At 57.7% G+C, this 12040-nt stretch overlaps 1 protein-coding gene and 1 long non-coding RNA gene across 2 annotated transcripts; both read left to right on the plus strand.

The window, feature by feature from the left end:
* Window positions 1–55: 55 nt before the first annotated feature.
* Window positions 56–9042, plus strand: LOC138684124 (coiled-coil domain-containing protein 81-like). The gene is made up of 11 exons (XM_069777842.1): window positions 56–1688; window positions 2356–2417; window positions 3002–3158; window positions 4035–4291; window positions 4705–4790; window positions 5482–5594; window positions 6351–6468; window positions 7291–7417; window positions 7896–8093; window positions 8425–8612; window positions 8916–9042. The coding sequence occupies exons 1-11, from the start codon at window positions 1625–1627 to the stop codon at window positions 9040–9042; spliced, it is 1497 nt and encodes a 498-aa protein (XP_069633943.1). The 5' UTR covers window positions 56–1624.
* A 922-nt stretch (window positions 9043–9964) lies between these two features.
* Window positions 9965–11136, plus strand: LOC138684123 (uncharacterized). Its single transcript, XR_011323541.1, has 3 exons — window positions 9965–10046; window positions 10161–10285; window positions 10967–11136. It is a non-coding gene; the product is annotated as an uncharacterized lncRNA (long non-coding RNA).
* Window positions 11137–12040: the final 904 nt, after the last annotated feature.

Consider the following 12040-nt stretch of genomic DNA (forward strand, 5'->3'; position numbering starts at 1 on the left):
GTCAAGGAGTGACCTACGCTTGTTGTATTTGGAGGCAAATATGCTGGGAAACAGAGGTGAGATCAGCATCACGGATGACGCCGGCAGTGCAGTAGTAGGGCCAATGCTGGAAAAAGCGTCAAGGGGGCTGATGAGCCTGAGGACTGTGATGACACTGAGCCCTGCAGCCGGGTTTGCAGGGGAGGATTTCAGCCAATATACGTGCCCCACTTGTGGCAGTGCATTTCCGCCCCCCCCCTCCTTCCTGCCAGCAGGAAACAAAACTTCTCCAGGAAGGGAGAAGGGGAAGGAAACCCTGGAGGCTGCAGGTTGAAATTTGAACTGGTCAATCGAGATGCGCCAGGTACACCGAGGTGACCCTCCTGGCCAATAGAATTAAATGACCACAGGTCAGATTCGACAGGGCTATAAACGGGGTCCCGCCGGAGGACATGTGGGAATCAGTCCTCCTCGGAGCAGCGGGCCTGCAGTCGGGGACTCCCCCTCGGGTCGGGGCACTGCCCGAGGTAACTCCTCGAGGGAGAGAGCCCGCAGCTTTTAGGGGAGTGATATGCGCGTTGTGAGCCATCACTTTAAATCTTGGGGATTCTTAAGTCGGCCGTGTAGTATTAATTCTCTTTACATCATCGAGCCTGTGGTTTTAGAAAATGTTACCGGACTTCTAACTAGCTTTTGCTGAAGAATAAATCTGAGTTTTAACTCCTGCTGGATTTGGTTAGTCGTGCACCCGTAACACCACTGTTAGGAGGAACCCCTGTGGTCTGCTCTGAGGGCAGAGGGGTGCAGCTCATTTCCACTGTGAGGATGCTAAAGGCAGCATCTACGATGGATGCATGTCCCAAGGGTCCTTAAAAGACGTGGTTTGCGGTGGCAAGGGTGCTCTGTGCTGGGCGTGGATGGCAAGGGGTGGGCAGCGGGAGCTGCAGCGGGACCCGCGTGGGAGCGGGTCAGGTGCTGCTGGGGCCAGTCGGGGACGGTTCCAGCCAGCTCCAAAACAGGGGTGAGCAGCCACCGCCTGCCAAAGCTCCGCCAGTCAGGGGAGCCCGCCGCTCCCCGCTGCAGGCGTGTTGGCTAAGAGAGGCAGGAAGAAGCAGGGAAGGGTAGAAGGAAGCCCATAAGCACTTAGAGCCTGGTGTCCCCACGTGGGGACATGGCAGGGTTGAGCCCCCGCCTGGGGAAGCCCCTCCTGGTCTGGAGACAGGGAGGTGGGGGCAGCCCCCTGAAGACCCTTCCCACTGCAGAGCCCCCCTGGCAGGGCCTGGGCAGGTGGGTGCGTGCAGCCCCTCTGTGACACAGTCTGCTGTCACAGTGGGACAGCCCCGCATCACGGTGGGGACAGCCCCTCTTTCCCCATCGGGACCAGCATCCACCCCACACACCCCGGCAAGGCCGAGGGGACGCCAGGCGCTGGGAGCTGTTCTTGCCACCGCTCTGCTCTGCTCTAGAAGAGCTGCTCTGCAGTGAGGAGGAGAAGGTGGAGAGAGGCAGCACAACAGCACCGGAGGTGGTGAAGGGCGGCGGCGGAGGAGAGCAGAGAGGAGGAGTAGGCTTTTTGCAGGGAGCAAGAAAGCCATCGGCCAGCCACCTGCTGCGGTTCTTGACCTGGAGCAAGGGTGGAACTAAGATGGCAAAAGACCTCTTCTTGCGGCCTCACTTGTCGCCAACAACTGAGAAGCTCAAGAGTACTGGTAAGGCCCTCAGACCCAATTTCGTGAGTGCTGCCAGGTCAAGGACGTCTCTGAAAACAGGCATGGAAACCCTGAGGGCTGTGGGGGTGGCTGCTCAGGACTGGTGACTGCAAGGAGGGACCTGCTTGACCAGCCCTGAGGGCCGAGGGGCTGATTTGACAGCCAGGGCTCCTGGTTCTCTTCCTGACGTGGTCCCTGCTTTCCTGGGGCACCCCAGGCAGAAGGCCCTGGCCCCGAAGGGCTGCTCCTTGCCTGGTGGTGGGCATTGCCCACCCTGAGCTCATGTCTGAGTGGAGGAGCTGAAGGTGCTCGTGGGCTGTGCGGAGTCGGTGTGTTTGGAGATGCAACACAGGGAAACCGGCTGGGGAGACACCGGGGCCTGCCCTGACCCTCGGAGACTTCTGCAGAACCCAGCACCGTGCCCTCGCTGGCGTGGCAATCCACTGCCCGTTTCCCATGGGAGCGAGTCATACCCTGGAGAACTGCACCTGAAAGGAAAGGAGCCCTCCTGGAGGCCAGCTGAGGGGTCCTTTGGTTCTTGCCGGGCTCTAGAGAGACCATCTGAAACGCTTGTGTTAGAAATACATTGGTCCTTGGACAGGAGTGGGCTGAATGGTTTTGCGGTCGCTGCCTCAGAGCATGACATGTCCTTCCCTTGTTTTTCCAGAGTTCGTCAAGGTTTGGGCCAGCATATCATACTACCTCAGCCAACGGCTGGCTCTCCACCAGGTGGGACTTACCTCCTTCTCCTCCCCTCACATCCTGACAAAGGTTGATGAAGTCCTGACAGACCTTTGCCATGGAGTGCAATTGGTTTGCCCCTCCTTTGAAAGACGGAACAATGCCCCAGCACGACCCTGCAATGCACAGATGTGCAACGGACCACCTCCTCTGTCCGTTCAGATGTACAATAAGGTCCAGGCCTGGTGTCATCAAAAGGGTTGGTGCTTCTGGAGTCCCCATGGTCAGACAAAACTTGCATGACAAAACTTGGGAGCCTGGGACACTTCAGGGTTTATTCCAAGTGTGGGAACCACACACCCACCCACCCACCCACCCACCCACACATCTTTTATCGTATTGAGCCAAAGGATGTTTGTCAGCTTTTCCTGAACTACCTGGCTCTTCATGAATGAAGGGGAGGGAGAGGGAAAAGCGTGGGCCCTGTTTGTCCTCTCCCAAGCTTTCCAAAGAGCCCATCTTGCTCCTTTGTACCTCAGGCATGGGCAGGGCACTCGGCGCCGTCACCATTCTCTGACAAGTCATCCGTCTGTCCCTCCAAGACTTCTGATCCACCACCTCATCTCTTTCAGGCTGTCCGCATTCCTGGACTTGGGACTTTTGGGGTTGTCAGAGAGCGAGTAGTCAGCAAGGAGAAGGGTCTGGTGGTTGTGGAGAGACCCGTGTTTCATCTTGCGAACGCTATTGCGCGGGATCATGACCTCCGATATGGTTGCATAGACGTTGCTGGTAAGCAGACAGACTGGAAGCGGCGCTTGCCTTTTTGAGCAGAGTGGCGAGGTGTGCTCTGTTGTCCAGAGGTGACTGAGCGGAGTACCAAACTCCCACCGCAGTCCTGAGAACAGCTTCAGCTGGAGAAAACCAGCCTGCTGTGCAAAGGAGCCTGCCTACCTACTCGTTTAAATAATCACCAGAGGACAATACAGCATAACAGCACACTCTCTCTGACCTGCCTCAACAACATGTTTCCTTCCAGTTTTATTGGTGCTGTGTCTTCTTGTCACATGGTATTTCAACTCTCGCTCCCTCTTTCTGCTGCGCTGGACCTAATACAGGCAAATGCCAGGCTCTTCCCGGCTCTCACAGCCTCGTTGCAAGGGGGAAACCCGGGGGGGAAAGACGGTTCGTTCCAAACCCCAGTGACCCCAAAGCCTGCGCTTCCTAGTCGCTGCTGCCATTGCAGCAGCTGCCGCAGGACCCTTGGGGGCACCAAGAGCCTGGGACTGTGTTTGGGGTGCATTTCTGTGTAACGACAAAGAGAGCACAGAGTGTGGGCACAGCTCCAGTGGCCTGGCACCCTCCAGCTTGCCGTGGGACCTGGCGCCTTTCTCCCCACCTTGTCCTGCAGTCATGGTTCTTCTTCCTGCCAAGCGCCTAAGACTCTTTCCTCCCTTTCTGTATCAGAGAAACCATAGCTGTTGGCTCCACACCTCACTTTCCACCTCTGGCAGGAAGGGATGACCGGAGCTTCTCCTCAGAGGCGCTGTCCCAGCGAGACAACTCAGTAGCAACGTGTTGCACGAGAGCCTGGCAGCTGCAGACTTCTGACTGTAGCCTGCTTAGCAGCTCTGCAAGTTCATGTGTTTCTCTTCTCTTGTTTTGCAGGTCATCAGCATTTTGAGCAACTGCCATACGCTCGGATAGCCTCAGAGAACGCTGTCTCTGAGGGCACGGTGCAGCTCTGCGTGGAAAGGACCATGCGTCTTTTCCGTGTCTGCCTCGAGAACAGGGATAACGTTGCCCTCGTTTGGAGGGACGTGGGCATGCTGATCATCCAGGGAAGAGACGTAAAAATGAGGTTTTACACAGACTTTCTGAAAAGGCTGAATGGGACTGACCAGAGTTTGCAAGCTGTTCTCGAGGTAGGATTTTTATTTTCCCAGTGCCACTCCTGGTTCTTCTGAAATGCATTCGGGGGCTGGGGGTCTGCTTTCTCCTGGCCTGCCATGCCTTTTGTTCAGCCCCTTGGGCTCCTTGCGGTCTACAGCACCGCAGGCGCTCTGTAGAGCGCTTGCCTTGCGTGCAACGGTCCGGCTTTGCAAGAGGTACCGCCAGAGGGGCCTCGCTTTGTGACAAAAGGCCAGCGTTGACGGTGGGCAGCGCTCCTGGCCTCACTCTCGGGGTAGGGAGCAGAGGCACAGGCAGAGCAAGGCGTGCTGAGGCCAGAGCCCTTTGGCTGCTCTGGCTTTTTGCTTGCGTTGGTCTAAGGTGGACTGAGCAGCCAGCCCTTCCCAGCGTCCCCATGTCCCATCATCTGTCTCCATCCTTGTTGCAGATGCCAGAGATGAGGGACTCGGTCATCTCACGCCATGACACTGCTGCTTCCCAGACCTCTTCTGGGCGTGTTATCGTCCTACCAGGGTATGTTTGCTCCTGCAGCCCTTGGCTGAGCAAGCGAGCAGCTTCTCAGCTCGTGCTTGGGAGGGCTGCCTTGCCAGGCACCGAGAGCTACACTCGTGATGGCGCTGAGGACTGAGTGTTTGAGAGGCCTGTTGGCAGGGAACTCCCTGCTTGCTCTTGTTCACTTTGACTTCATTTGGAGGAAAGTGGGACAGCGACGATGCTTCATGTGCCTGTCCTACTGTGGACCTAGAGAGGCATTTAGGCAACATTTTCCATCAGGTTTCTCCCGCTCTTTTTCTTTCCTGTGGGTGAGACTGCCTTCTGCTTGGGGCCAAGTGGTAGAGGGGTGGGTTCTTGTCCAAACAGGACCTTGCAGCTGGTGGGGTTCTGCAGAGCTCTGTCTCCTGCCAACGTTGCTGTGCAGTGCCATTGACGACTGAGGGGAGGGAGGTGACTCCTTATAGCTGCAACGGCATTAATCTGCAAGGCTCAACGAGAAACTTGGAGGACTAGATCAGGATTCAAAATGGTATTGCATCATCAGAGCACTAAAGATTAGTCTGCCCTCCATGTGCACTATGAGTAAAGAGCGGAACCGTTTTCCCCACAAGCAGCAACGGGAGTTCCTGCTGTGGTCCTCCGGGATGGGCTGCCTTGGGAAACAAAGCGGTGTCCTTTTTTCAGCCTGGTGCCTACTTCCTCTTTCCAGGTACAAGCTTGAGACCGTGCCTAAAATGCCAACAGTGAAAGCAGACCTGACAGGACACGTGAAGGCCGCCCCAGAGAAGGGCTGGGGAAAAGGCGATGGCAGTGGAAAGAAAGGTAAGGGACCAGCGGGTTGCTGGCAGGGGGCTGGAGGTTTTCCTTCCTCCGCTCCTGGAGGGGCTTAGAGCTGAGGTTCCCCCAGGATGCCTGGAAGAGGCAGAGGCACCTCCTGTGACTCTCTGTAGCCATTATGGTAAAGCTCCAGTGACCCATTGTGGAACAAGGTCTCAGGACAGCCCTGCACCACAAATGGCCACTGGGACTGCTGAAGGACACCTTCCCAGCGGCCTCCACTCCCCAGCCTGTGCTGCAAACAGTGCCAGGCTCTGACCCTGCTTCTTTCCATCATATTCTCCGATGTCTCAGAAGCAATGCCTTTGGTGCGAACCTGCCCCAGCAGCAAATCTGTGTGCAGGGGACCAATGCAGAAATCCAAGAGCTGGCTCCGCTTGTGCTAAATGATTCCCTTCCCCAGAATGGCTCTTGGAGACCACCAGCATCTCCCAGGGAGCCCCCCATTACAGCCCATGGATGAGAGAAAGCTGTCAAAACAGTTTTCCCCAGGGAAATAATAATGGTGAACTGCAGGCCTGAGGAGCTGGGCAAAAACCCCCGTGTCAGAAAAGGCCTAAGACCTCCCTGGAGACATGGCTTTCATCCAAAGGGCTGAAAAGGAGCACCTTCATCAGTGTTACCACAGGCCTGAGCAGACCTGCACATCACTCTTCTTGGAACTGGGACATAATAGGCACCCAGTTCCCAGATCAACACCAAGATGCTGTTCTGAAGATTTGTCTCATTTCCTGTTTCTAGAGGATCTTGCCGAGCAGCGCCTCCTTCGTCGAGCAAGGCTTTCTCCAAAGCGGTTACCTGCAGCGACTGTAAAGTCAGAGCAGGGCCAGAAAGCTGAGGGGAGGGAGCCTCGTGCCAGGTGAGACACTTGCATAAATGGTGAGAGTGACCCCGTGCGCTCTCGTCTGCGTGGGAGCAGGATGTTTGTCCTGGACACAGGGGCTAGACAAACTCAAAGTGCAGTTATCCCACGTCCCACTAACTAATGGTTCCATGGTGCATGGCAAGCGTCTTTTAGCTTCTTGGGAGACTCTGCCAGAAGCATCATTTCTTTCTTTGGTCCTGGTGTGCGTATCCGTTGAGTAACTAACTGCAAGTGCTCCTTCCAGGAGCGGAAGGTCTGTTTGGCTTTCCCTTCAGATTGACATGACCCCGACCTTTCTGTTTGCTGAGAACAGTGTTCTGCACTTAGGTACTGCAGAGGGTTCCTCCGATTAACCAGAAGCCTCTTCTATGTCTTATGGCCTGCAAAAGAGAAGGGCCAAGCAGAGCTCACTGGCAGGATTGCTTTTCTCATGGGGTCGTGTCCTCCTCCTTTTGACACCGCGTCCCCAGTGCCCAACCTCCTCATACAGCCCGTGCGCACTCTTTTATTTCGGACCGCTGAGCAGACTTCGGTGCACTGACCCGAAGGATGTAGCGGTATCTCTGGGCGTAGGACCCCGTTCCTCTCGTTGCTCCAGCAAGAGAGGGCCTAGACCTGGGCATCCTGAGTTTTAGTGGGGCTGTTGGGCACATCTGACTCTGACAGCTTGGGGTCTTCTCTGTCTCTGTGGACTTGATCACAAGGAGGCAAGTAGAGCGCATTCTGCTGCAGAAGCAGGTGCACCACTTGGAAGCGCAAGGTGCAGAACCAGCTCCTCCTGCACTCCTGCCAACACACCCTGTTGTGTCTTTGCAGGCAGCTACCGGCCATCCAGGGGAGCTCCTTGAAGGAAAAGGAGGAGAAAGAGAAACAGAAGATAATTCCTCTGGTCGAACCCCGAACAGTGGACTTCATTGCCAGAGCTATTGAGAGGAGAGAAAAGGTACCTGACACGGGCTGCTGCAGCGAGCGTGTCGTACTGGACTGTGGAGAAGCGCCACTCCACGCGTGCCGATTCTCACAAGATTCTTCACTGTGTGCGCACAGGACCCCTGACTAGTTGCTTTGGTGTTTACTTGAAGAGAGGCAGGTGACTCTGCCATTTGAGAATACATTCTTCACTTCCATTAGCCTCATGAAACACACTCAAAGACCTTACTTGTGAATGTTTCTGTGGGCAACGTGACTGCAAGGCTCGTCTGGGACAGCCAGCTGCCAGGTGGTTTTTAGCCTGGTGGTCGCTCATCTTCCTGGTCATTACAGACGGGCTCTTTGGTGGAGCCTGCAGGAACCTGGGAGCAAACCAGTGTGGGCAGAAAGGCAGAAGAGAAGGGGCAGAAGGGAGGGTAGGAATGAAAACAGCCCAGCCCTCTGCAGGGCAGACTAATGCAGCCTGCTGTTGCATTTTCGTTCCCCTCCAGAATAAACACTTGAAGAAGGAGAAGCTTCCAGAACACATCCAGAAATACTTGGATGAAGAGGAAAAGGAGAAAACAGAGCTGGCGGAGGAGAAAAAAAGTAAACTGCAAACCCGGCCAGGGACCAGAAAGAAGTCTAAGAGCAAAAAGGAGACGCTGAAAGCGAAAGCGAAGAGAGAAAAGGAGACACAGAGGAGCCAGGTACTTTGAATTCCTGCAGAAAAAGAGCACTTTCTCTTCTGGGGGGCTGAGATTGCAAGGTACCTCTAGCACCCCAGCCGCCCCAGCAACATTGCTGCAGCAGAGCTGGGCGGGTGACTGCTGCCTTTCCTGAGCAAGAGGGGCGACAGGGAGTTAGTTGTAGTGGAACCCTGGTGACACTCAGGCATCACCCCAAGGGTATGCTGAGGTCCTTCTCCTGGTTTTCCCCATCCCGCTGGGGTCCCTGCCAGAAGTGACCTGGGGGTGTGCATGCTGGGAAGCAGCACCCTCCGGGTGCGGGGCTGTTGTATGAGCGTCTCTTCCTGTGCAGGAATCTATTACCTCTGAGCAAGCATCAGGCAGCCCCTCAACTAGCACGGAGACGGGGGACTCCAGCCCTGACCTCCTGGAGACGACGGACTCCAGCCCCGACCTCCTGGAGACGATGATGGGGGAGTGGGAAGAGGCCGGAGAAGAGCCACCCACAGTCTGCGAGGACGACACTGTCCCCCCTAACCGGTAAGAGTGCGCCAGCTCCAGCCGAGGCCTGGAGCACTGGGGTGGCGGTGAGCCACTGGTGGTGGGTCAAGGAAGCCAACCCCTGAGCCATGGGGCCTCACAGAGGGCCCGGGGATTTCTCCAGCCATGGGAATGAGCTGGGTTAGAGCCCGCTGGCAGGGGCCAAAGCAGGTGCTTGAAACTCCTCCTGCCTGGAAGGGGTTGTGGGGCCAAATGGGGCCACATAGGTGTGGGGCTGGGCGCAGGAAGAGGCAGGAGAGTCGCAGCTGAAGGGTCAGAGAGACTTTGTCCTTGCTGTTGCAGGAGCCTTTCCCCACGGACACACCAGGCCCTGCGGCAGGTGGTGACGTGCATCCTGGGGCAGGTCACCCGCAAGCGCAGGGGGCAGAGGGATGACCAGAGGGATCTGCAGGACAAGCTCAAGTGGTAAATCTCTCCAGACACGGGCAGCGTCTCCTGTCCCGCGCTGCCCTTCCTCCCGCTCCCCGCAGCACCGGGGGAGACAGGCGCTTTCCTGGCACTGGCCTCTCGGCAGAGCCGCCTTCTGCGGCTGCGGTGGGCACCCAGGTTGGGAGCCCCGGCTGCAGAGCGGTCTCCCTGTGCTCACACCATCTCCTCCCACTGTGTGTCTGCAGCGAGCTGGCAGTGCTGCAGTGGCGTCGGCTGGGGCGAGAGGCATGCAGCAGCCCACAGCTGTGGGAAGCTGGACCCCAACCTGCACCCCCTGCTAGGGCAGGGAAGAGGAGGGCAGGACCGGTACGTGGCGTGGGCTCCTGGAGGGCCTGTGTCGTAGCCACCTGTAGAAAAGCATAGTGATACGGATGTCATGTCTTGCAAGACCCCATATGGCGTGCTTAGCTGAAGGCTGTAGCACTTCTCCCGAGGCTTTATCGAGAGGCAGCAGGTTGTTCTGTCCATTTAGAAGAGAGCCTTCACTTCTGTCATCTCCAGCAACACCCGAAGAATTGATCTGGTGGTGTTTGCAATGGCGACAGCACTGCCAGGCTTGTCTGGCATAGCAAGCAGTTGGGTTGCTTTCAGCCCCATGGTCACTTGGCTCAGGGGTCATTGCAGAAAGGCTCTGCAGTCGGGCCTGTGAGGACTGACTGTGAGCAAACCAGGGCTGACAGAGAGGCTGAGAAGAAGGGGCAGGAGGGAGGGAGAGAGCTAAAATCCCCTCAGCCCTCCACTGGGGAGACTAACACTGCCTGCTGCTGCATTGCCGTGGCCCTGCAGGCGCAGCCCCGTGTGTGCACGGAGGAGGAAGGACGCAAGCTCTGGGACTCCTTGCACAAGAAGTGCCAGCAGAAGGCAAAGGCAAAAGTGGCAGCCCCGAAGGCTTGGAAAGACAAGCGAGAGCAATGGGAGGCCCAGGTGCCGCCGGCAGCGAAAAACAATGAGGAAAAGAGTATTCCTGTCCTGCGGGGAGCCAAGGTGGGAAGGTCCCTAAGCCCTAGGAGCGTGGGGGCTGACTGTCCTGTGTGGGGCTGTACCAGTTCCCTGCTGCCCAGTGACACCTCCTGTGCTCACCCCTCTCTCTCTGTGCAGGGCTCCTGCGTTCGTGGCACTCCAGAGTGGTGGGGAGAGGGCAGAAAAGGGCCATCCGCGGAGGATAAGGAGAGCCCAGAGGACAAGCTGAGTCTTTGCCTTTTGGAGTCCTCACCTCTGAAAAGGTGAGTGTGGGCCAGCTTCAGGCCAGACCTGGGCCAGCTGGGGGCTGGTGACCCAGCTGTAGGTGGGGGAAGCAAATCCCAGAGCCACGGGGCTGGACGTGGACAGCATCCTCTCCTTTGTCACACCGTGGGAATGGCACGGGTCAGTCCCTGATGCCAGGTGCCTCTCTGCAGCCCCAAGCACAGCCGGCACCGAGGGGGCTGTGGGCTTGAATGGGACCATGGCAGCAAGGGCGACTGGGAGAGGGGAGAGGTGGGAGGGTCTTGGTCGAGACGGGAGACTTTTGTCCTTGCTGCGGTAGCAGCCTTTCCCCACGACCCAGTGGGCTTTGCGAGGAGCAGCGACCCGCCTCCTCGAGAAGGTAGAGGGAAAAGCCCACTGCTGTGGTGGTGAGGACTGCCTCAGGTAAGGATCTCCAAACGTGCCCGGTGTTTGCCGCTGCGCGGCAGCGCCCTTCCTTCCTTTGAGTTCCCACAGCCCCCAGGCAAAGAGGGTCTTTGCCCAACAGCCCTCGTGGCGTGGAGAGCAGCAGGCTGGGATTGCATTGCACGGACCGTGGGCCTGCTCTCTCCAGACAGAAGCAGATCCCACCACATGTGTCCTGACTAGACTTGCAGTGGTGCTCTGCACCTCCCTGTGACTCCCTACAAGACTACAGAGCTTTGTATTCAACTCCTCAGCCCCGCGGAGCAGATCTGGTCCACGTCGGCGAGTGCCAGGAGAGCCTCTCGGGCACAGAGGCTCCCGAGAGAGATGTCCAGCAAGAGCCTCCTCCAGCAGGACGAGCGCCAGTGCCGGCCAGCCAGGCTTCCGTCTGTTCAGTAAAGCCCCATCTGCAAACCACTGGGTCTGACGATGTGGGTCTTTCCTTGGTGGCTGTGAAATCTGCACTCGGCAGTGGGTGAGCTTTGGTGGGGCAGGGAAAGGCCACTGCAGGAAGCAGGGCTGGAGCTTCGGTCCTGCTCCAAGGGCAGCCCTCTCCCAAGGCTTTGCCGTACCAGCTTGGCTGTAGCCCTGCTCTTCGTGGCCCTTGCACCTCCTGGTCTCTGGCAGTGTGCCCTGCTGTGGCTGCGCATCCCTGCCGAGGAGGGGATTTTCCACGGGGGGAGAGGAGGGAGGAGGGGGAGGAGGAGGAGCAGTGCTGGGCACCCAGGGGAGCAGAGCTGCAGGGGGGAGCATCCGGGGGCTCACACAGCCAGGGCGCTGCGGGGTGCCCAGGGCAGCGCTGTCAGGGGTACCCAGAGCTGTGCAGCCACCACCCTGTGCCACGGGGACAATGAAATCCCAGGCAGGAACCGTGCCTGGGGAGAGGGGAGCTACAGGGGGCGGCTTTTCAGCTGGGCGGCTTGACTCTGCCAAAGCTCTGCTTGGGCTCCCGAGCCTTTTGTTTGACACCTCCTGGCTAGAAAGGCAGGGTGGAGCTGAGGTGAGGTGGGGACACCTCCGACAACTTCTCTCCAGACACCTGGGTGGGCATAATGCGTGCAACAGGGGGCTGTGCAGGAGGAGGGAAGGAAGCCCGTAACGGCTGGCTGTTGGGCACCCACACCCTGCGCGGGCTCCAAGGGGACTCCATGCAGGCGGTGGCAGTGACGCTTCCAGAGCCCAGGCAGGCTTAATGGCGCTACGTGAGGTTGGCTCAGTCTGTTCATCCTCTGCGGGCTACTTTTCTCCCGAAAAGCCCTGAATTTGTGGGGACCTGACTTTGCCGACATAGAAATACACCCTTTCCTTTTCACACTGCGGGATTGCTG

The sequence above is a fragment of the Haliaeetus albicilla genome, unplaced genomic scaffold (assembly GCF_947461875.1).
Source record: "Haliaeetus albicilla unplaced genomic scaffold, bHalAlb1.1 scaffold_181, whole genome shotgun sequence".
NCBI lineage: Eukaryota > Metazoa > Chordata > Aves > Accipitriformes > Accipitridae > Haliaeetus > Haliaeetus albicilla.